General features: G+C 31.9%; 2 protein-coding genes across 2 annotated transcripts in view; one reads left to right on the forward strand and one right to left on the reverse strand.

Moving 5' to 3' along the window:
• The window catches only part of LOC143063569 (protein mesh-like), a 50,570-nt gene extending 32,412 nt beyond the window's left edge, over positions 1 to 18,158 (forward strand). Inside the window, exons 15-18 of the mRNA XM_076235782.1 lie at positions 38 to 216; positions 4,112 to 4,285; positions 15,101 to 15,271; positions 16,712 to 18,158. Coding sequence (XP_076091897.1) covers positions 38 to 216; positions 4,112 to 4,270 — 338 coding nt within the window. The 3' untranslated portion in view covers positions 4,271 to 4,285; positions 15,101 to 15,271; positions 16,712 to 18,158. The remainder of the gene's footprint in view (positions 1 to 37; positions 217 to 4,111; positions 4,286 to 15,100; positions 15,272 to 16,711) is intronic.
• A 2,906-nt stretch (positions 18,159 to 21,064) lies between these two features.
• LOC143063570 (annexin A6-like) overlaps positions 21,065 to 24,985 on the reverse strand; it is a 33,524-nt gene continuing 29,603 nt past the window's right edge. The window contains exons 24-26 of the mRNA XM_076235783.1: positions 24,603 to 24,784; positions 23,575 to 23,659; positions 21,065 to 22,707 (exon numbers count right to left, since the gene is read on the reverse strand). Coding sequence (XP_076091898.1) covers positions 22,694 to 22,707; positions 23,575 to 23,659; positions 24,603 to 24,784 — 281 coding nt within the window. The 3' untranslated portion in view covers positions 21,065 to 22,693. The remainder of the gene's footprint in view (positions 22,708 to 23,574; positions 23,660 to 24,602; positions 24,785 to 24,985) is intronic.

The following is a 24,985-nucleotide window of genomic DNA, read 5'->3' on the forward strand; positions in this document are numbered from 1 at the left end:
GGCAAACGTGTCTTTTGAACTGTTTTATATTATATAGCTGTGCCATGTGGTTTTCCGCCCAAAACCAGTAATGCCGTATGGTATCATACCGGATTAACAGAGGGGTCGATTGTAATGTTGAACTGTTCAAAAAAGGATATTATGATCCATTTGATGTCAAATTGGAATGCTTATCTTCTGGAAACTGGTCAAGTGTCAACACATCCTGCATCCCATGTAAGTCAGCTTATTGTCTTTATAAGGTTCTAACCAAATTGTCTAATACATACAATTTACATATGCGTAATCTTTAAATGTAAATATTAGTTTAAACCTAATAAATACAAGACATTATGCCTAGATATTATGCTTATATATATTTTACTTTGAAACAGTTTAAGTCCTCTCCCTTGTTTCCAATGTACATTAATTTTTTCTGTTAAATTCCATTATTTTCGCGTTTCTGTATACTATAAATGAAGTGTATTTGCTATTAACTATGAATTTCTTCTCCTAGACGATCACTGCTATATATTATTTGGAGAGTCTCTATCAACGCAATAATTATTGTCCTGTCCTTGAGTACTCTTATGAAATTTATGTGCAAGTTTAAAACCGTAAGTCCTGTTTGACTTACATTTAAAAGCGAAATTGCGGACATTTTAACAAAAGCTTGGTTGAAAGTATGTTAACTATTTTAGGCTGAATTTTTGTAAAAAAAATTATGTCTGGAGAATTTAAAAAATGATATCAAAAGTTACATGGAGACAGGACAATATTTCTAAGCCCTCTCTTTTTTTTCAAAGTCCGTTATTATTTTGTTTTCTGTTATATCCCATTATTTTCGCGTTTCTGTATACTTTGAACATAGTTTTACGTATCTTTATTATAAATATTAAAGTGAATTCAATTTTTTATTAATTCTATAAAGTTTCTTGTCCCTGGCGATCACTGCTATATTATAAAGAGAGTCTCTATATATAATAGTAGTATATTAATCATAGTATACATCGGGATGATGCCGATAAACGTGAAAATAATTGTGTTGTCCCCGTCCGAGTACTTATGATAATTGTGTGTTACGGTTAAAACCGAGGTATAATAATAGTGGTACTTACGATATAAAAACTACGATGTGGACAACGCTCTGATTGGCTTATTTATTTATCTTTTTTTTCTATCTATCATACGATTGGTTATCAATGTTAAAACCGGTAGTCATGTCTGACTTAAAAGTTTAACGGTCGGTTTGATAACAGAAACTCAATGCTATATTGTATAGAGAGTCTCTACATATTATAATAGTATATTAATCATAGTATACATGCAGAAAAACGCAAAAATAATTGTCCTGTCCCCGTCCGAGAACTAATGAAATTTAAAATATGTAAGTTAAAACCGAAGTATAATAGTAGTGGTTCATACGATATAAAAACCACGACATGGACAACGATCTGATTGGCTTGTTTATTTTCAGTTTTGTTATCTATCATACGATTGGTTCTCAATGTTAAAACCGGAAGTCATGTGTGACATAAAAGTCAGTTTGATGACGGAAGCAATATTCGGACGCCTTAATTTTCGTTTTTCTCCCAAAATAACCCAAACTGAATAGTCATAAGAATAGATGACAAATGCGACTATGCATGTTACCTATAGGACACAGAGGCATGATGATTAATTTGTTGTGGGAGGAAGAGAAGCGACACACAAAATGAGGTCTTCTCGTTTAATAGAATAGACATATTTATACAACTCGTTCAAACATCAACCCAACAATGTTAGATCTGTAAATTTGCTTTATCAAATTTGTGTTCTTCCCTCGCCGGGATTCGAACCCATGTTACTGAGATATCGTGACACCAAATCGCCTGCACTGTAGCCGGCCCGCTCAACCACACGACCACCTGGGCTTCACAATAATGAAGCTTTCGGTGGCCGTGTGTTACCTTTCCTCGTCAGTTTTAATCTAGCGTCGTACTACAGTACATGATATATTAGGCATGGAGATATTATTGTTACAGATTACAAAAAATTTGCGAAAGCAAATTTACAGATCTAACATTGTTGGGTTGATTTTTAGACGAGTTGTATATACATAATGTACACAGCCATGTATCCCTATCATTGCTGGTGATCCGATGGATAAATCTGTTGTAGAGTTGTCATATATATATATATATATATATATATATATATATATATATATATATATATATATATATATATATATATATATATATATATATATAAGAGTACCTCTGAGTCAGTGACAACTCTACAACAGATTTATACAGATCAGCTAAATTATCTATCGTAAAGGATCCTACAAATTAATGTAAGATACAGTCACAGAAAATAATTATGTTTATAAGTACGTCTGAGCCTGTGACAACTCTACAACAGATTTATCCATCGGATCACCAGCAGTGATGGTGATACATAGCTTTGTACATTATGTATATGCAACTCGTCTAAACATCAACCCAACAATGATAGATCTGTAAATTTGCTTTCGCAAATTATTTGTTCTTCCCTCGCAGGGATTCGAACCCATGCTACTCAGATATCGTGACACAAAATCGCCTGTACTGTAGCCGTACCGCTAGACCACACGACCACCTGGGCTTCATAAAAATGAAGCTTTCGGTGGCCGGATGTTATCTTTCCACGTCAGTTTTAATCTAGCGTCGTACTACAGTACATGATATATAAGGCATGGGGATGTTATTGTTACAGATCAGCTAAATTATCTATAGTAAAGGATCATACAAATTAATGTAAGATATTGTCACAGAAAATAATTATATTTATAAGTACGTCTGAGCCAGTGACAACTCTACAACAGATTCATCCATCGGATCACCAGCAGTGATGATGATACATGACTTTGTACATTATGTATATACAACTCGTCTTAACATCAACCCAACAATATTAGATCTGTAAATTTGCTTTCGCAAATTATTTGTTCTTCCCTCGCAGGGATTCACACCCATGCTACTGAGATATCGTGACACCAAATCGCCTGCACTGTAGCCGTCCCGCTAGACCACACGACCACCTGGGCTTCATACAAATGAAGCTTTTGGTGGCCGGGTGCTATCTTTCCACGTCAGTTTTAATATTGCGTCGTATTACAGTACATGATATATAAGGCATGGAGATGTTATTTTTACAGATCAGCTAAATTATCTATAGTAAAGGATCTTACAAATTAATGTAAGATACAGTTACAGAAAACAATTATATTTATAAGTACGTCTGAGCCAGTGACAACTCTACAACAGATGTATCCATCGGAACACCAGCAGTGATGGTGACACATGGCTGTGTACATTATGTATATACAACTCGTCTAAACATCAACCCAACAATGATAGATCTGTAAATTTGCATTCACAAATTATTTGTTCTTCCCTCGCCGGGATTCGAACCCATGCTACTGAGATATAGTGACACTAAATCGCCTGCCCTGTAACCGGCGCGCTATATATAATCATTATAATTATCTTTCATTTCAATTATATACATGTTATCGTAATCGAAAAGGCAAATGCTACTATCGATATTTTGAAATATTAGAAAATTGGCGAATATAAGCATCATCCCATTTTTGAATTATCTTTATTTATGATTCTAATGATAAATCCTGCGTTAACCTTCTGGAGCTACTAATGTCATTCCTGGATTTTGGTGGGTTTTGTGTTGCTCATTGAAGCTTTGTTGACTTATAGTTGTCCTTTCTCCATTTTTCACTCTCTTTTCCTGACCTTGTTAGTTGGTTTTCGATTGATGAGTTTGAATATTTATTTCAAAACCTTGGCTTTTCTTTTAGAGAAAATTTATTGGAGTGATCAGCACTTTTTTTTAAATAACCTGACTATGAGTAAGAAACATGATTTCAAGTTTGTGCTGAGTATGAAAGGAACAAATCACTGAGCAACATACTGAGTTAATATGTATCGGCTAATCAGGAGCGAAATTAAAATCTGTTGAGGATTATGTTTTTAATTTATTGTAATGACAAAATATCAATATTTGTTTCGAAGAACAGCATCTTGATTATGAAAGTTTGTTTAATCAACTGTGTAACTATAAGTCCAAATTATAAGATGAAATACTGTTCCAGATTGTGGAGGACCTCCATCAGTTCCAAATGCAACATGGTTACCAGACTCGGACGAGAATGGAAAAAAGGGAACTCTTAGATGTAAAAATGGGTTTTATGGAAAAGAAATTGACGTCTCTTGTACAGATAACGGAACATGGACAGAGTTTGTCACTCTAATTCGTTGTTATGAAGGTAAATTACTATAGTATGTATTTACAACACGTGAGTATAGATTAAAAGTAACAAGAAGGGTGTATATTACGATTTCTTAAATAAAATATAAATAAAAATAAAAATAAAAGTTTGTTTGAAATATCTTATATGATTGTATAATAACTAATCGAAGAACTATGGAACGCCGGAACTGTCTTATAGTGTAAATATTTAATGTGTTCTGTCACTTTGTCTTATCGTCCTGTCGTTTCTTCTTGATATTATGTGCAAATGTCTGTATTTCTTGGCACGGCATCTCTGTGTTATGTCAAATTAGTTATTTGTTTGGTCAAACAGTAGTATTATATGTCATTGCTAAAGTTTGTTGCGTACAATAGGCTTTACATCATGCTTTTACTACTATATATATTCTGTGAATACTTCGAAACTTTATGATCAACCACCTTTACATTCTCTCATATTTTATCTATGTTCTGTCTATTCTTCTTTTACGTGAGTCAGTTAAAAATTGCGTCCTGTCTCAAGTGTTATTGTTATGCCGAATGTTCTAAAGGTTTTGTTTTGATACACTTTTGTTCCATGTAAATCTCATGATATTATAGTCTTTTGGCGTTATGTTGTGTTAATACATATATCTCCAGTGAAAAACACAACACATCATGGTATAGTTCCTATGCGTTTTGCCGAACAATTGATACTCTCTGTGAGCATCCATTACGTCATGTGCAAATGCCATTTACATTATGTGCAAACAACTTATACGTTATGTGCAATTCTCGTTTACCTTTTGTGCAAACATCGTTCCACTTATGTGCAAACATCGTTTACCCTATGTGCAAACATAGTTTACCTTATGTGCAAAGACCTATTGCGTTATGTGCAAATACCTATTAAGTTATGTATAACAACTACATCATTATGTGCAAACACTATTACGTTATGTGCAAATACCGCTTACATTATGTGCAAACACCATGTAAGTTATGTGCAAATGCCTATTACATTATGTCCAAACATCTATTACGTTATGTGCATACACCTATTACGTTCTGGTAAACGCTTTTTTGACACAGATTAAAACAAAACGCATCAGTGATATACACTTTAAGAAAATTACAAGTTTTAGCTTTCTAAAAAGCTCTGAACTACTTCGTTGTATTCTTTTTCAAGGTAATATCCATTGGATGCTGAATGTGAACTGAAGGTTATATATGTGCATCGTGATGTTGATTTAGTATTGGAAATGTAGTATTTTTATATATTGATTGATATAAAAATGTTATATAAATATTTAGTTTTTTGTTCTATTTAAAGGGGCACTAGCTGTCAAATTCATGTTCACCGATTTGACTCAAATTCTCATATTTGATTTATAACAATGTAAAACATTTATCCAAACTATCAAAAGTCTAAAATAAACAGTTTACAAAGCATGGGGCAGATACTATATAGGTTCGTTTCGTGTGTATTTTAGTCCAGACGCCATCTAATTACCTATCGATTTGACCTCAGATGACCATATAAGCGATGTAAACATAAATGAAGATATGAATAGATTAAACCAACACGTGCAATTGGATTTTTATAGGTCTGTTTGATTTTATTTTATAGATTAAAAATAGATGTTTCTCATTGTTTTTAACCGTATAAGAATGATTTTATGTGCATCGAATTAGTAATCAAATGATTTACCGTAGTTTCACTTTCACTGTTGACATTCTTGTTCTTTAAATAACCAGTACACGTACAATGCATGCGTTGTCAATCTCTAGCTAGGGGTTAAATTGAAGTTCACATAAATACGGATTTAAAGAGGTCGACTCATTCACTTGCAAGTGAATTACTAATTATCAATGTTTCTTAGCGTAATTTGACAAAATTGAACCTTTTTGGCTTTATTTCACTATTTCACTTTCATTATTGATTGAACAGAAAAAAATCAAACTTTATATTTTTTATATATCTCGTAGCTAGTGCCCCTTTAAAGAGTGTGCGTTTACATCCATTCTTTTTATATTTTGTTCACTTTACTTGTTGAAAATTAAAATATTTACAAATATATAGACACGATTCTCGAGGTGTGTCTCTCTGGGGGTGTGCCTAGATTGACAAAAGTCATAAAATACATTTAATGCATTTTTGAAAACATTGTACAGGAACATATTTTAGCAAACAAATCGTGCATATTGCAGATTAGCAATGCAAATAAACACTTATTAATGATTGATATTTCAATTTTCAATTTCAGTGTGTAATATATATGCATAATAAAACGACCATGAATTAATAACATTTGATATGAAATATAATAAACATAGTTAAATTTGTGTTTTGAACATAAATTAATGATATGAAAATGTCGTTAAACTCGTTAGAAACATAAATAAAGCAAAAAAAATTAATATTCATAAGAACGTTTGCAATCTCCAATGCAAAGTTATCTGTTTTTGCTCCCTCTCTCTGCGTGGGACATTGAATGTTTTGCTGGAAAATATGAATGCCCCCTCAAATTCAATCTATCAGAAAAATCGAATTATTACAGCAGAGTGTCCACCATGCACTTGCACAGCACTATAATTAATATAGTGCAATAGAATGATATACAAATGGATAAAAATTATATATACCTGTAACTGTAATTTACAAATATTAAAATAATGTATAACAAAAAAAACAGAGTTTACTGATTTGTATCACTTCCACGATGAGGTTGAATTTATCATCATCGCACAGAAAAAATATATATCTGTACTTTAACGTCACTTTCAGGTAAAGAGATGTGATTTGGTTTTTTAAGACAAGTGCTTGTGACCGTCCACTAGAACTTGCAGTCATCCGATGTTCAGTACTTCAGTACTTTGATTAATATCTTCAACCTAAAGATTTTCTCAAAAATTGATAAAACATAACAAGGGTTTTATATTTTTTATAAATGTCTTGTTATTTTTAATTTATCTTGATTCATTTTGAGAACTCAAACCGTATAAATGACATACTGCACATTTAAAGATTTTTGAAAACTGGGAGTAAGCTGGCAATTGTTTCATGGTGCTTTAAACGGATGAATAAGAGGGTTCCGAAATTCCAACAATACAAAACATGACTTTCTTAGTTTATAATTGGTAGCAGGGAAATTACAGAAGAATTTAAGCCTTCCCTTTCGTGTTAAAGTCTTCACAGTTTTCTTTTCGTTATATAGGTTATATAATTTTAAAAATTTTGACTAAATATGTTACGTCGATTTCAAGGCGAACAAGATTGCATCAATTCAAGATTGTTACTGTACTTTGAGGATAATTTGGATTGAATCATATGAACTTCATGCCTCGCAACCTATTAATAAAAAAAACCGTTTCGCTTTAACAGTACACGAGAAAAGAGGGACCGATATATCTAAAAATGGCAATATTTAACGGAAACTGTCAAAACATATTTTAGAATAATAACATTTAGATACAAAAGAATATATTTGTATGAAATTTTATATTTTTTTAACGGAAGATTTCTTAAATAATGATGTGCAGCAAATCCCTTTTATGAACATTTGGCTTAATTGTGTATTTAGCTATATTTATCGAACCATTCGCGTTCATAACTAAACGCACCGAAGCTTACCATTTATACCGTATATCCCGCAGTGATATTCATTGAATTTATGACTCTCCGTTCTGAAAATAGGTTGATGTTTCTAGTTTATACGACGATATTCGTTGAAATATTGAACAAAAAGATAAATTTATACCAAAAGGCCGTACGGTGACCTATAGTTGTTTTAATGTCTGTGTCATTTTGGTCTTTTGTGGATAGTTGTCTCATTGGCAATCATACCACATCTTCTTTTATATATATCAACAACTGTGGAATAATGTATTGATTATAAATGTACTTTGTCGGTAAACGTGAAATTTATTTGTACGAGCTTTAGAAACAGGACGTAAAGCGAGGCTTACCGAATTTTCTCCTGTTTCGCAGCGAGAACTAATACATTTTATATTTCTGACAATGTACATTTATTGTTTACAATTTACACCTGGTATTTGAGCATAAGTTGTTTAAATCTTAACCATTGTCTTTGATTTTTACAATTATTGAAATGCGGACTCGAAGAAAACCCCAAAATGAAGATTACCCAGAGAGAAATATATTACCGATTGATCAACATGGAAACGGGTAGCAGGAAAATTTATTTGTACATGTACAAACAAAGCAAAAAAAATTTAGTTTATCTGTTATTTTGTATACAATAACTAGCTAATTGCAGGATAAAAGCGAATTACTTAACTGTAACCATTTTTTTTTAACTGGTGAAAAATTAAATGGGGTAGAAAAATAAATAGAGTAGATGACTATTCGGTATGGGTGTTTTGTTAAAGGCCATACGAAGATCTATATATTTATTTCTTTGTCATTTGGTCTCTCGTGGAGAATTGTCTCATTGGCATTCATACCACATCTTTTTTATAGAAAGTCAGGTTTTTTCTGAAATTCAAAAGGAAAATTATGTTAAGATAACCATTTTAGCAACGAAATTATTTATTTATTCTTATAGACAACAAAATAAACGATATGCATATCACTTATAAAAAAAATAATAGAAGAAAACATTTCAATTTACTATAATATTTATTTTTTGTATCGTTCTTGATGACACGGTTCGAAAAGGTACCGGACCAAATAAGGATAAATGAAAGTCATTTTTGTAGATTACAGGATAATGCAGTTTTTAATATGAAAAAAAAAATCTTAAACATTTGTAGGATTCCTTAGCTGCTACATGAATCGTGGGAGACGTCGTTACATTTGTAGCATTAATCTAGTACACCTTTCTCGCTAGATGAAAACCCTACTTGGAGGGTAATAACAAATCATCCTGGTCTTTTGTGAAGAGTTGTCAGATTAGCATTCGTACCACATCTTCCTTTTTATATCGTATTGTTCCTTTCGGTTGCACCTCTTGAAAACTAAAGTCGTGTCTGTATATTTGTTATAATTTTCAACAAGTAAAGTAAACAAATTTTCAAAGCATGGATGCATAATGCACACTCTTGCGTAGAGCAAAATAATTTCCCATAAAACTAGATACATTGTATGTATATAGCATTTTTACACCAATCAATATAATTAATATAAAAATCCACAGTTTGTTAGAAAGGTCAAACTTTTAATTTTCTTCATTTTCAAAATGCATATCATTGATGCGTTTCGTTTTAATCTGTGTCAAAAAAGCGTTTACCAGAACGTAATAGGTATTTGCACATAACGTAATAGGTGTTTGCACATAACGTAATAGGTGTTTGGACATAACGTAATACGTGTTTGCACATAACGTAAGAGATGTTTGGACATAATGTAATAGGCATTTGCACATAACATACATGGTGTTTGCACATAATGTAAGCGGTATTTGCACATAACGTAATAGTGTTTGCACATAATGATGTAGTTTTTATACATAACTTAATAGGTATTTGCACATAACGTAATAGGTGTTTGCACATCAGGTAAACGATGTTTGCACACAAGGTAAACGATGTTTGCACATAGGGTACGCGATGTTTGCACACAGGGTGAACGATGTTTGCACATAAGGTAAACGAGGTTTGCACAAAACGTATTAGTTGTTTGCACATAATGTAAATGGCATTTGCACATGACGTAATGAATGCTCACAGAGAGTATCAATTGTTCGGTGAAACGCATATGAATTATACCATGATGTATTGGGTTTTTCACTGGAGATACATATGTATAAACAAAACATAATGCCAAAATACTATAATATCATGAGATTTACATAGAACAAAGGTGTATCAAAACAAAAGCTTTAGAACATTTGACATAACAATAACACCTGAGACAGGACGCAATTATTAACTGACTTTACGTAAAAAAAGAATAGACACAGCATAGAAAAAATATAAGAGAATGAAAAGGTGGTTGATCATAAAGTTTCGAACTATTCACAGAATATATAGTAGTTACAGCATAATGTAATGCATGTTTTACACAACAAAGTTTAGCAATGACATATCATACAATTGTTTGACCAAACAAATTACTAATTTTACATAACAAAGAGATGCCGTGTCAGGAAATAAAGGCATCTGCACGTAACATAAAGAAGAAATGACAGGACGTAAAGGCAAATCGACAAAACACATTAAATATTTACACTATAAGACAGTTCCGGCGTTCCATAAAGAACCACTTTGAATGCAATGCGTGACCAAACTACACATCAATTCACAATGTGAGATTGGCAAATATATGAATTGTCGCTGCAGTTGCAGTTTGTTCGCGACACGAATAGTTCACTTAAGTCAGGGAACTATATCTTTAACGCTTTCTCACTTCTTTTTTTGGAATGATTAAATGAACTCAAAATGACGATCTATAACTCTGGGCTGGGTAATAGTTCGCAGCTGTAAATTAACGTTTAAAAATAAAATTGAAGAAAGAATAGTTGTAAATATATCCTTGACAAAGAGTTTATATTTTTATGTAAATCGCATAATCAAATGTAAAAACATCTGCCTGAATAACAGACCTTGATGTCCAAATAATTAAGATTTTCTTATTTAACAATTACCTTGTGCTTTTTATTATATGGTCTGTTTATGTTTTGTACAAGTTATCATTTTGTAAAAATTATGATTTGTACAAGAAAAACAACATACAATTGACTACAGTTCACTTATAACTTGTTAAATAATTTATAGCATGGACTTGATTTTGTAATAAAAAAAGAGCATTGATACGTACCCACTTTAGATGTTTTAATGAATTACCACACAATAAAGCTTATTTACAAAATACAAAAATAGTTCGTATGTATCATTTGTTTCAGCATGCGAGTGAATTATGGCATTGACAATTACACAACATTGTTTGCCTTTTAGCATTTCCATGAGAGAAACCCCTGACCACTAAAACTTTTTAACTGCGTCATATGGAAGCACATGAACGTTGCTGCGAATAAAGATATATCTTTCAATGCTTCAATTTGATCTCGATTCCTACATCTGTTTCAATGAGATTCTCAGTTCTCCAAATTCAATAATTACACCTAATATATTCCGAGGATCACTTGGGTCACGACCATACATAGGCGTGTGACATTTCCGGCTTTTTAAAAGAAATATATCTTTCATTTGAGCTGATATTATTCTTTCAATGGCGCCTGTTTCATTTTGTTTATCAATAGTGCCATTCCATATTTGCTGTATATAAGACGGGTGGGGAAATGCATGTACATGATCTATACCAAGAAGGTATATTGGTACATTATGCATATGCATGGTGCTCACTTATGTTTAAGTTCATTTTCGTTCATATTGTTCTGTAACTTCGTTATGACATAAAAGACATATTGCACACTGAAACGAGCGAAGGGTCAATTCTTTAATTTTGATGGCCATACATATCAGCAGGTCGGTATCGTCAAACATAGCTTATCGATAAACCATCAAGTCGTGTAAAGCCAAAGTTTTCTTGGTGAGATATACTGCTTGGATCTGTTGGCCAGACAGCGTCCTGGTACTTAAGATTGGTGTTTGGTGTTTTAACGTCAGTATTAACCTGAGTGTAACTCGGGCTAATTTCAATTACACTATCAGAATTGTCATTGTGACCAATTTCTATTATACTATCATTATAGTCACTGGGGCTAATATTTTTTATTTAATTAGAATCATTACCGGTGTCAAGTTCTGTTGAAATATCAGAATAAACTGCCATTCATGTATCAATATAGTTTTCCTGTCTCGTAATTTTATATTTTGTAAATAAATTTCTTTATTTTGTCATCAAATACCAATTCTATAGTGTGTAGGTACTTTTTTATAAAAAAAAAAAATCATATTGTGAAATATTGTACGAGTTATATGTGAATTTAAGTTAAAAAAAAGAGGGACGAAAGATACCAAAGGGACAGTCAAACTGTGTACAAATTACAATTATATATATGTCGATTACAAGTTGAGATTTTGTACATGTTATGATTAGTATGCAAAAATACAAGTTATAACACGTTCAAAAGTACCTCATACATGTTATAAAAGAGGGACGAAAGATACCAGAGGGACAGTCAAACTCAAAAATCGACATAAACTGACAATGCCATTGCTAAAAATGAAAAAGACTAACAGACAAACAAAAGTACACATGACACAACATAGAAAACTAAAGAATAAGCAACACGAACCACACAAAAAACTGGGGGTGATCTCAAGTGCTCCGGAAGGGTAAGCAGATCCTGCCCACATGTGGCACCCGTCGTGTTGCTCATGTTATGACAAATCCGGTAAATAGCCTAATTCGGGAGGTCACATTCATGAAAGGGAAGGGGATTGTAGTTACGAAGTAAGGCACATATCCGATATCATCTGTGAAACGGTTATTCCATAACGGTCAACCAACTCGTGATGGCGTCCGTAAAATTTACGAAGGGGTGATTTCAACTTCACCATTTGGAACTCTAGGTTTAATAGTTTCCTTGTGAGCAGAAACCCTCTATAAAAAAAACCATGATAGGAAATACAAGCACGGGAATATAACATGTACAAAATATTGCTTAAAAATGTTTTTAACTTGTACAAAATTTGAAAATAGAAATAAGTTTCTATTATTACAACACATGCCATTAACCTCAATACTATTTTCGTCATTTTTTTTTTTTTTGTTATTGACGTGTGAAAACTTTTTGATACAGTTAATGGTCAGATGAATAGTTTTCAAAATTACTTAACACATTAACGGTTTTAAAATTACACATAGTCAGAAAACAGTACTAGTATTCAGTATTCCCACCTGGTATTTAAACAGAAGAAGACTTAGAAGCAATATTTGAAGCAAGTTCTGTATCCACTGAAAATACTGATAGTGGAGACCCTTTGACCAAGACAGAACATAATACCGACAATGAAATTAAAACTGACAAAACAAATTCAGAGACGGATATTATTACTGACACAAACACTGAGACTGATGGTGGATGGTCATGATTCAGCAGGCAACAATTAACAAGCCATTGAGTTATCAACACAAACACTGGAATTAATATATAATATAACTGGCGTTAATATTGAGTCATTGATAAGGTCTTTGCATCGGAACTAAACACATTTATTCTAAAAACAGTTGTTGGCATGACACGGGTTATGTTCTTCTCATATATGTTATGATGGTATGATACTAAACCCCTAACGGGAAGGATTGTGCCTGATGTTCATATGATGAAATCATAATCTTTCAGTCAGTTTAGTTGAAGTCTGGAGCTGGCATGTCAGTTAACTGCTAGTAGTCTGTTGTTATTTATGTATTATTGTCATTTTGTTTATTTTCTTTGGTTACATCTTCTGACATCAGACTCGGATTTCTCTTGAACTGAATTTTAATGTGCGTATTGTTATGCGTTTACTTTACTACATTGGTTAGAGGTATAGGGAGAGGGTTGAGATCTCACAAACATGTTTAACCCCGCCGCATTTTTGCGCCTGTCCCAAGTCAGGAGCCTCTGGCCTTTGTTAGTCTTGTATTATTTTAATTTTAGTTTCTTGTGTACAATTTGGAAATTAGTATGGCGTTCATTATCACTGGACTAGTATATATTTGTTTAGGGGCCAGCTGAAGGACGCCTCCGGGTGCGGGAATTTCTCGCTACATTGAAGACCTGTTGGTGACCCTCTGCTGTTGTTTTTTTATTTGGGCGGGTTGTTGTCTCTTTGACACATTCCCCATTTCCATTCTCAATTTTATGCTAACTTGGCTGATGAATCAAATAAAAGCATGACATCTACTGGCACTTTTTGTCGGAGATATTCCTGCTGTCAATATTAGTATACTTCAATTTCAAATATTGACATCAAGCTTACACAAAAGAGAGCCCTTTCTGGCCAGGAGAACCAAGCTGATGCCTTGGCCAAAAAAATCAAAAACTAGATTAACTGTTTTCTTTTAATGTGATAACGTTATCATTCCAATTACGAACATTGATAGGGGCCCTGCTGGTGAGAAAAATATTAAAGGATTGGTGATGAATTTGAATGAACATTCCGGCTATAAAAAAGGACCGCAAGTTGAACAAAAAATAAAGGGATACTTGAGTAGAAACCAGATTCATATGCAACCTTAAATATGGCAATGAGTGATGTGAGTGTGAGAGAGATATTGCGTGAATTATCATTGAGTGGATGGCACGGTTTTTTGCATTGTAAGTCTAAGTCTGGTAGGTGTAAATGTGGAAAAAAATCGAAAGTTTTGCCCATCTCAAGGTGTCACATGTCTCTGTCTTGTTTCTAAACAATGAAAACGCAGTATTTGGTGCATGCTGTAAATAATGCACCTTCTTTTGCTTTTGATTATTGTTCTTTTTATTAAATAAATATCAATCGTGCATTTCTATTCTACTTTACTATTATTTACAAATTTTGTACAGGTTAAAATCATTTTTAAGCAATATTTCGTATATGTTATAACATGTACGAGGTACTTTTGTACATGTTATAACTTGTATTTTAGCATTGTACAAATTATAATAGTGTAACCTGTGCAACTTGTAAACGACATATACTCCAAAGGACAATTAAAATGTCAGGAATAGTTTAAATTACAACTCAATACAATAAAACTTTATTTGGTTTTTGTTATAATTGAATATAAGTATACAGACATTTAAAGTATTTGTACATGGAAAATATTCGAATATCTAAAATTGAAGAAGATGAAAGTTGTTTTAATGTGATAACCCCTTACTTATAGATAGCCATTATTGTTATGAAAACGAATGTTAATAATTATTTAATGATATAAACCATAAATATATATATGTTACAGAGTGTAAAAACCCAGTTAATGTACAGAATGGTAAGTGGAATGTTAGTGGTTTTCAAAATGGTTCTGCAGCCATTCTGACATGTAATGACAAATATTTGCCTAGGTCGGCAGTTGAAATCAAATGCAAATCCAATGGCCAATGGGATCATACTAATGCAACATGTACTATTGGTAAGTACTTATTTTGAGAATGTGTCATACATTGTATACTAATCAGTAATGATTTCATTCAACATCCAAGAAAGTCGCATGCGATTTTAGTGGTACTAGTTCTTTTGTGTCATCCAAAAAGCGATGATCAAGATACAAGCATAACAAAAGAGTAAAACGAAACAACCCGAATTGTTCTGTTTGAGTGTCTAATCTGATATACTTATTGGATTGGGTACTGAAACAGTCTTGTGAACAAGCAAATCAGTAACTTAAAGAAATTGTATGTATTTTGACAACTTATGTCTCACTTATGCAATTGAAGGTCAATAACAAGGACAAGGAATTTTCTATGCATGAGGGAAATGTATTCCTTAATTTGAAATAATTTTCAATGATTTATGATAGCTAATTTAAATGAAACTATATCCGTATTGTCAGTATAAAAAATATGAGCTACTGATTTGGGCTGATGATACGCTTGGGGTGAAAAAGAGCACCATCAGAAGTGTCGATCTAATGGTAATAAAAGCGTTAACAGTACATGGTAAACATTTTAGTGTTCATGGTATGCCTTTTGAGAATTAATGTATCTTCAATGATGCTTAAGGTCAAACTATAGGGGAAAAACAAAAACAAATACAATCTTCGAACAGTTTATATAAACAAATAGAATCAGCAAGTATAGCCTAACCCTGACGAAAAAAGCAAGGCTTTGCATGAGGGCGAGTCATACCTCACACCCGTTTGTTGTTTCATTACAATCACATTGAGACATTGGGGTAGTGATACTAGTCAAGAACAATTCAATCTTAGTCATAAGTTTTTTTGTGAAACAGACTCCAGGCTTGTAACTTGATACTCCAGACGCTTGTTTCGTCTACATTTGACTCATCAGTGACGCTCAGATTAAAAAAGTTAGAAAGCCAAACAAGTATATATAAAGTTGAACACCTTTGAGGACCCAACATTCCAAACGGTTGCGCCAAATACGGCTGAGGTAATCTATGCTTGGGATAAGAAAATCCTTAGTATTTCAAATAATTTATTCTTTAGCAAACAGTTAATAAAAATGGCCATATAAATTGATATTCATGTTATCATCGAAGAACTGACTACTGGGCTTGTGATACACTTGAAGGCTAACAGCCTACCTGCAGAGTTATTTGTTTTAATTAATGGTTCAATAAGTTACGATTATTTGAGGCACTCATATCTTTGCTATGCTTAGATTGCATTAGCCATATTTCGTACAATTTTGAGTTGTTGTTTTTTAATTTTTAAATGTATTCCGAACTTGTAATTTGCTTTGGCTTTTCAACTTTTCAAATTCGATCGGCACTGATGAATGTCATACACACAACATGAATGTCTTGTGAATATAATTATCATATGTATAAGCCTGGTAAGTGATTCACTGTTATAATATTTAATCTAATAGTTTGGTTTTGTCATTGACAGCAACTACAACAGAAACAGTTGGTCAAACTGAAGAAACAAGCTCCGAAAAACATTCATCAGCAATAACAATCAGAGAATTGTCGACGATCGTGCCTGTAACACATATATCTTTAACACAAAACCTGATGACATCAACTCCACCAACACAAAACACAAGTCCGGTAGAGATAATACAAAGATCTGCAGAACAAACAATTTCACTGTTTCAATCGATTTCGACTACATCATCACAAACTTATACCCCAAGTCCCGAAGGAACAACACTAAGATCTTCGCCACAAAACATGTTGCATTCGTTGTCAATTTCATTATCACAGACAAGTCCTAACAAGACAACACAAATACCTGCAACACGAACCTCATCAATTGTCAACCTGCTAGGGACCACTCAGCCTTCAACAACACATCCATCTTTCAACCAAGTATCAAATTCAACAAAACTAACAACAGAATCAACCACGAAACATCAAACATCCCAAACTAGTAACAAAGAACCGACAAAATCATCATCACCAGCTGCAATAACAATTTCAGCACCGTCAAGAATAAACGAATCAACAACAAAACATCAAATATCCCAAACCAGTCAAAAAGAACCGCCAAAATCATCATTGCCAGCTGCAATAACAAATTCAGCACCGTCAAGAATAAAAGTAACTTCTGCACAGCAGTCCTCAAAGGCAAAAATATCAAAAGCCAATCCTGTTTCAGACAAATCTACGTTATCTAACATTCATATCCAATCAACACGGGTAAAAATATCTAAAACCGAGCCAACATCTGTAACAAAAACTCAGGGAAAATCAGCGTCAGCAACAAAATCTTTAAATTCAGCCGAGTCAAATAAGGCAGACAAGACAACTAATTTTACGATTGCAGCTTCTGCAACCGTTTTAGCCGTCGGATTGATAATACTCATCACTGTGGTGGTAGTTTCGATTGTTAGGCTATCAAAGACGAAAAATGGTGGTACAAAAGGTTTTAACAGACGGAAAACGCATGAAGAAGACAGGTCTTCAGTCTCTAGTGACCCTTCAAGCTGGTACAACTTTCATATCAAACGACCTTTATTTAAAACCAAATGGACGAATCCGCGACAGAACGACATGCATTTGAGGTGGTAGATATCGGGGAAATGCATGGAAAAATACTAGAATAACATAATGGGTCTCCGAAGTGAGAAAAAAAACTTTCTGATTTCAATGCCTATTGAAATAAATTTGTAAATATTTGTAAATTAGAATAGAAAATGAATAGTTACAGCAAATAAGTTTTTCGTGTAATGTTTAAAATAAGACTAACACAATTTAATGTTAATCAATGTTCACAGAAAAATAATTGCTTATATAATGGTCACCTCTTTGTGTTTTTTTTTTATATAAAAGTTTTGTTTAGACTGTACTGTTCTAGAGACAATAAAGAGAGAAAAACAAATTAATCATGCAAACAGTTATTTTTTCAGAAACGTTTTAATAAGGCTTCATAATATCATGTTTAGACTAGAAATCCGTGTTATAAATAGTTGGAGCAACGATATTGATTTTTTTTAGGAAATCTGTTCTTGATGGTGTCAATTTTGATTTTTTCTATAGCCAATTTTAACCAAACGTTGATCTAGTGAATGATCCGTGTGGTATATAGTATAAAGTTTGTGTTTTCTTTAATCAGTAAACAAACATGGCTCTCATGGCCAAAAATAGTATAAAAAAACATTAAAGTTAATTCAAAAAGGGGAAGTCCATAAACACGGACAAAATCAAACGTTATCAAACAACCAAACAAGTGAAACACAACTGTCACATTCCTGACTTGGTACAGGCAAAACCTAAGAACTTGGTGGTTTAAACTTGATTTCATAGCTAACTATAGCTGTCAGACAACCGATTCAAATCTCTATCTATTCAACCAAATTTTGCAAATTTCGCAGCTTTCTAAATATGTCATCTTAAGTTAAACTTCATTGAAACCAGGTATATCATGAAGTGTACGTGTATCATCTTTATACATGCCAATTTTTGACCTATGTTTGAAGTCTTATAAGGAAATACTAACGTTTGAAAGACAAGTACTGCTAAAAAAAACTGATTTTCTTGAAATATTAAATAAGTATATAATAAAGTGTACATATGTGTCTCTTTCAACAAAAGCTACAACTCTGCAAATGTGTTGGTTAGTTAAAGTAAAAATTACATCAAAAGAACTATGTTTTGACAGGGAAGGGCTACTTTTACATATTTTATAAAAAAAAAAAAGAGTTGCTGAATTGGTGGTCTAACATCTAACCCTCCAACTTGTATGAGTTCTTTCTTTCGACGGGTATGAATCGCCGTTCTATATTTCCGCACTTCTACATAGTAGGTGGCTAATGTGCTATATATACAAATATACACCAACTAAAAACTCATATCAACACACAAAAAACGTGCCACTAATCCAACAATTCATGCACAAATATATAACGGTAACAGGAAAAAGTAAAATAAAAAAAAATATCGTACTTTTTTGTCATTTGACATGTTTATACGTCGTGCAGTACAGTGCAATCGGTTAAGAAGGATGATTATTTATGCGCGTAATGTTCATCATTTATCCATGCCTAAAATACTAGTTGCCATTATATGCTAGGTGTGTGGATATAAACATTAGCTTTTTCGACAGTTTTCTTTTGCCAAAGTTGGGTAGGCAATCCAAACAGACATACTAGATCAATGTGACAATAATTGGATCCAGCAGTCATAACTGCATCAACGTACATCACAGATTTACAACACAATTAACGGACTAAAAAAATTCAAACAAACATCAAAACAGATAAAACTAAAAAGGACAACATTCAGCTTCTTTCATGTAAGCTTGGTCAGTTAATACTCTAGATAACTTTTAGAATATTACTCCAAATTCGTTGTATAGCCCCTAACTGGTTGCATTCAAGTTTAAATTTTCCCGGTGAAAAGAAAAGGGTAAAATCGGCATGTTTCACATTGAATTACTGCACTGAACCAGTATCACTGCTCATGGACGATTTTAAATGCCAATCTGGGTATTCAATGTGTCGAAAAAGTCCTGAATAATTGTGCATTTATGTTTGTTATATGTTTTAATTTTATTATTACTTTCGAATGGAAAGTATTCAAATCTGTTTGCCTGTCTATGTTTTTTTCTCTATAAAATATAAGGCAACATGGATTGATTTCCAATTAGACAACTATCAACCTAAGTTGAAATGCAGTGGACTGTAAGAATTTGTCGAAAATCGTAAAGCCTTCAACAATGAGAAAACTCAACACTCCAGTGTTATGTTGTTTTGTTGTTTTCCTCTTATAATTGATGTGTTTCGCTCGGTTTTAGTTTGCAACCCGGATTTTTATTTCTCTCAATTGATTTATGACTTTTGATCAGCGGTATACTACTGTTGCCTTTATCCATACCGAATAGTTAAATATAAAATGTGTCCAATTTAGAACAAAACAATTTACAAAAAAACAAATATGACAGATATGAACCAATGACAACCACTAGCTCGTAATTTGGGACAGGTAAAAAAGAAATAGGACAGAGTTTTATAAGGTGCCTACCATCACCTTACCTGGAAAAGTAGTGTAAAGGCACAGCACAACAACTAACTATACAAAACAAAGAATGAAAAATAAATATGAGAAACAGCAGTAGATGACAATCACTCTATAACAATAATGCTACTAACTAGGAATAGCCTACAAAATATTGGGTCTAATATCCATTATAAGGTCAAAGTCATATGTTATCAGAAATTATTAATTACACAATAAAACACCATATGTAATGCACATAAACACAAGGAGGGCTGACAAAAAAGCTGAAAATAAAAATTAAAGAGCATTAGCAGTTATAAGGTCAGAAATTTGGCTACTGACAAAACATATATTATTAATCTTCCTAATTTTCCATGTACAAACCTAACATTATCAAACCAATAATTATTTAGATTCTTTCATCTTTATTTTCTCATTTAATATCTAATATTTGAAGCCTTTAGGCGACCTATAGTTGTTCATTTGTGTGTCATTTTGGTCTCTTGTGGGGAGTTGCGTCATTGGCAATCATACCACATCTTCTTTCTTCATATAACAATTGTTCAAAACCATCATATTTTTGAAGCAATTGGACTTCAGGAAGATTTTTCTAGATGTTTTGGTTGAGTTTAACCTTTTCCCTTTCCTTTTTGAGAATACATGATTGCATCAGATATATATCTCAGATAGATAGTCCTAGAAAAAAATTTGGTTACGGTTCATAAATGGGGAAGAATTTATAAGAAATGAACAGATGATATCATGGAAAAAGCTAAGATCAGTCAACTAAATATTTCATCTCGTTTATTTATTTTTATTTAATATGTTATTTAAGACTAACAATAAGACATGCATTTACAAGATATAGTAAACAATTATCACAGATAGTTACAAATAAAACTGGAGACAAGATTTTATTAGAAAAACAAACTGAATAAAAAAAGCTCTGCCATCAAACATGACATGCCAATACCCAACATTCTAAAACAATTCCAATGTTTTTGATGACAGTCAATGGAATTTTGTATAAAAAAAAATTGTCAATTTTCCAACTTGATGTGAATAACAGTATAAAATTTCTTTTTTTTTTTATATTGAATTGATGTTCGGAAAAGGAAGACAAGATAGAAAATCATATTTTATGGTACATGTCTTGACAGGCATATACCAATGAAATTTAAATTATAAACATATAGTCCCTGATTTCAAAAGGTAATCAACATGCGACAATACAAACATACTAAATTTTATAAATTCTTTCTTTTAAGTTTGTCTAACATTTAAATGCAAAATGTATTATTTCATTACCTTTTATAAAATTTAAATAAGACATTAACAATTCAAAACACAAGACTGAATGTCCCAGAAACAAATTAGAATGATGACACTTAATTATTTACAATTGCAAATAAGCTTTTAAAATTATTCTTTTTCAAAAAATAAAGCTGGACGGAATGTTACATCATTAAAAAGTGTATTCTTATATTTTCAAATCTGAAGTCTTTGAATAACTATCAATACAAACCCTCTATTTCAGGAACATTATATATAAAAATATCTTTTAAGTTATGTAGTGGAATTAAAAAGATACAATTAAAACATGATCAGGTAAGCAAAATAAACAAATAGAGCTACATACAAACATATGTAACAGACATGAAGGGGGGAAAAATAATGAACTACAACAGCATCAGAAACATTTGGCAGGTCATGGCTACAGTTGTAAAATGAGTATAAAACATTTATTATCCTTAGGAACATTATATAATTCATATTACCATCAATATATCTTATGTTTCAAGTAAAATTTCAGGTTTTACAGTAAAACCTAAAGTATAAGAGTCTCTTTTCGCCAGTTTTATCAGAAAATTATTAGTATAGAGAAAAACATATACTCTTATAATGATATTGGCTGACTCTTATTTTTCCAAAAATAAAAGAAATGAAAAAATAGAGTTCTATGTTATCGGTTAAAATTAAAACAGATCCCTGATCCTATGTACCTTTGTTGTTCTTTTAAAATAAAAAATAAGTATAATTTTATCCATTAAAATTTATGAATTGAAGAAATCTTCTTGATGGAGATTATACTGAAAATGACAAGATTTAGTTTTGTTTTCTTCAGATCTAAGTAGCCTTAGTAAACAAATATTGAGAAGACCATCATAAGCCTTGAATCTTTTTTCATCAAATAGACAACTTTCTATTCATAATCCATAACATAATTTAGCTGTAGTACAATAATATATTCTATATCATATAATGTTTTAAAATGCGAAAGCTTTAAACTATCCCTGTTTCTATATCTAACATTTAAAGCTTGGTCCCTATGACAGTATATTTCCTATTCTAAGATCTAGTATATTTTAGTTCAATGGGCCTCTTTATTACAGTTCTGGGAATCTGTTCCACATCATTACTTCACCATTCTTTATGAGAAAAATCCTGAAAAAAACAAATATAAAATCATGAACCATAAGCATTGTTAAAAAAAACTCCTATTTGTGACTATAGAATGAATTATTTGAACAAATTGAGGCAATTTGAGTACATATTTTCAAAAGGGCTGTTCCCAAATTTATGGTTTGGGATGGAAGGCACTCAACTCAATCAGATATGGGTGAATGTATTTTCCTGAGAATTTTGTAAAAATTTAAAGTAAAATTAAATATTTTCATTTTAAGAGTTCCTCTTATGTCCCTCAAGCTTTTAACAGCCCTAAGACTTCATGGGGGATATTCTAAAATATTAAGATGAACTTTTGAAAAACTTGTCTTTACATTAAATAATGGTAACTGTAATTGCCTAATTTGAACAAATGATGTTATAAAATATCCATGTTAAGTTTGTTTTAATATTTTTAATGCATTTAAAATGTCAATAATTATTGAGAAACGAGAATGTGTCCCTAGTACACGGATGCCCCATCCACACTATCATTTTATATGTTCAGTGAACCGTGAAAATGGGGTAAAAACTCTAATTTATCATTAAAATTAGAAAGATCCTATCATAGGGAATATGTATACTAAGTTTCAAGTTGATTGGACTTCAATTATATCAAAAACTACCTCGACCAAAACTTTAACCGGAAGCTGGACTAACATATGAAAAAATGGACGGACAAATGGTTGCACAGACCTGAAAACATAATGCCTTTAAATGGGGCATTAAAAGATGGGAATAATTTAATGGCCAGGCTCCTTATCAAAGAGTAAATATTTGATGCTTACGGAAAAAGTGTCGTTCAATGTATCAAAATGTGTGATGTCTCTCCACTTTTTAGTGGACAATTAAAAAACTATAAATTACCTTTTTTCTTCTTCTCTACAGGTGCTGGTTGTTGTTCTCCTAACAAAGCTAAACATAAATCTTTATAGTCACCACTGACATCATCCTAAAATACAGAATTGTTTTCTTCAAATTTATTTTCCTTTTGGAATATGCTTTTGAACAAATCAATCTTATCTTATATTTTTTTTAAATTCTGAATGAAAGAGAGATATGGCAGAATATAAATACAATATTGAATTCAAATTTTGTAGCAAAATCTAAAAACTAACAAAATTTAAAATCATATTAATTTTTAATTAAACATTTTAATAAGAAACAGAAAATCAATCATTAAAATTGAATTGTTACTATACTAAAATCTTTTTTTAAACATTACTTAACTTAAAAAAATCAATATACCTAAATTTATCTTATTTAAAAACTGAATGAATTTGCAATTTTTTTATTTCCTTGTTTAGTTATACTTTTATCCTGTATCTATTTTGGTAGTGCTTTAGTACAATACTTGCCTGTTGAGTTTTATTCCAAGTAATGTCAAATCAAAGACTTCAGCGTTGTTTAAGGAGGTAGACCTAGGTTAAGGGAAATAACTCTTAAAATCATCAGTACGTTTGTGTCAACCATTTTCAAAAATATATTCTAAGCTTTTAGGTTACATAGATTATTTTCAATCTGTTTCAGGTAAATGCTTAAAATACATTGATGAACTTGACTTTTACAAACGCTTAACTGATTTAAAGAGTTATCTCCCTGAACCAAGGTCTACCCCCTTAAATGCTATGCATTTGAAGTAACAGCATACACTAGGTGCTTTTCAATTATCTATCCTGATTCAATTACAAATCTTTCTCTAAACTATCACTTAGTAAATAGGTATTTAAATCTCGTTTCTGCAGATATGTCGAGTACAAAGAACTGTCATATTGATATTGTATCATGACAAAATTGTCTTATAAATGGTTTTAAAATACTATTGCATAAAGTTGAAAGGTTGCTATAGTACTAAACAGCAATCTAACCATCAATCTTTTTATTCATATACTTACACTGATAAACATAGCCAGTGTTTGTTTATATTTTTTCTGGAATTCTTCTTTGATTTGAACCATGTCTACCTCACATCTAGACACTAGTACCCTACATAGTGTATCATCATCAGTACCCAAGCCCTTCATAGATTTGTATAACTCATCACAGAAATGAGAACTCTTGCTTCTAATGCATCTCACTGAATAAAACAAAACATTAGTTAACATTATAATAAACAGCATGGTACATAAAATCAGATTAAAATGTTTCCAAGGTAACAAAAATATTCTTGCACTACTAAAATGCATAGACTCTTATAGAGGTCCTTGCCTACAACATTTCATGTTGTATAACAAACCCTGATTGGGTTTGATAAAATCAGGGTTTGATAAATTACAAA

The sequence above is a fragment of the Mytilus galloprovincialis genome, chromosome 2, assembly GCF_965363235.1.
Source record: "Mytilus galloprovincialis chromosome 2, xbMytGall1.hap1.1, whole genome shotgun sequence".
Taxonomy (NCBI): domain Eukaryota; kingdom Metazoa; phylum Mollusca; class Bivalvia; order Mytilida; family Mytilidae; genus Mytilus; species Mytilus galloprovincialis.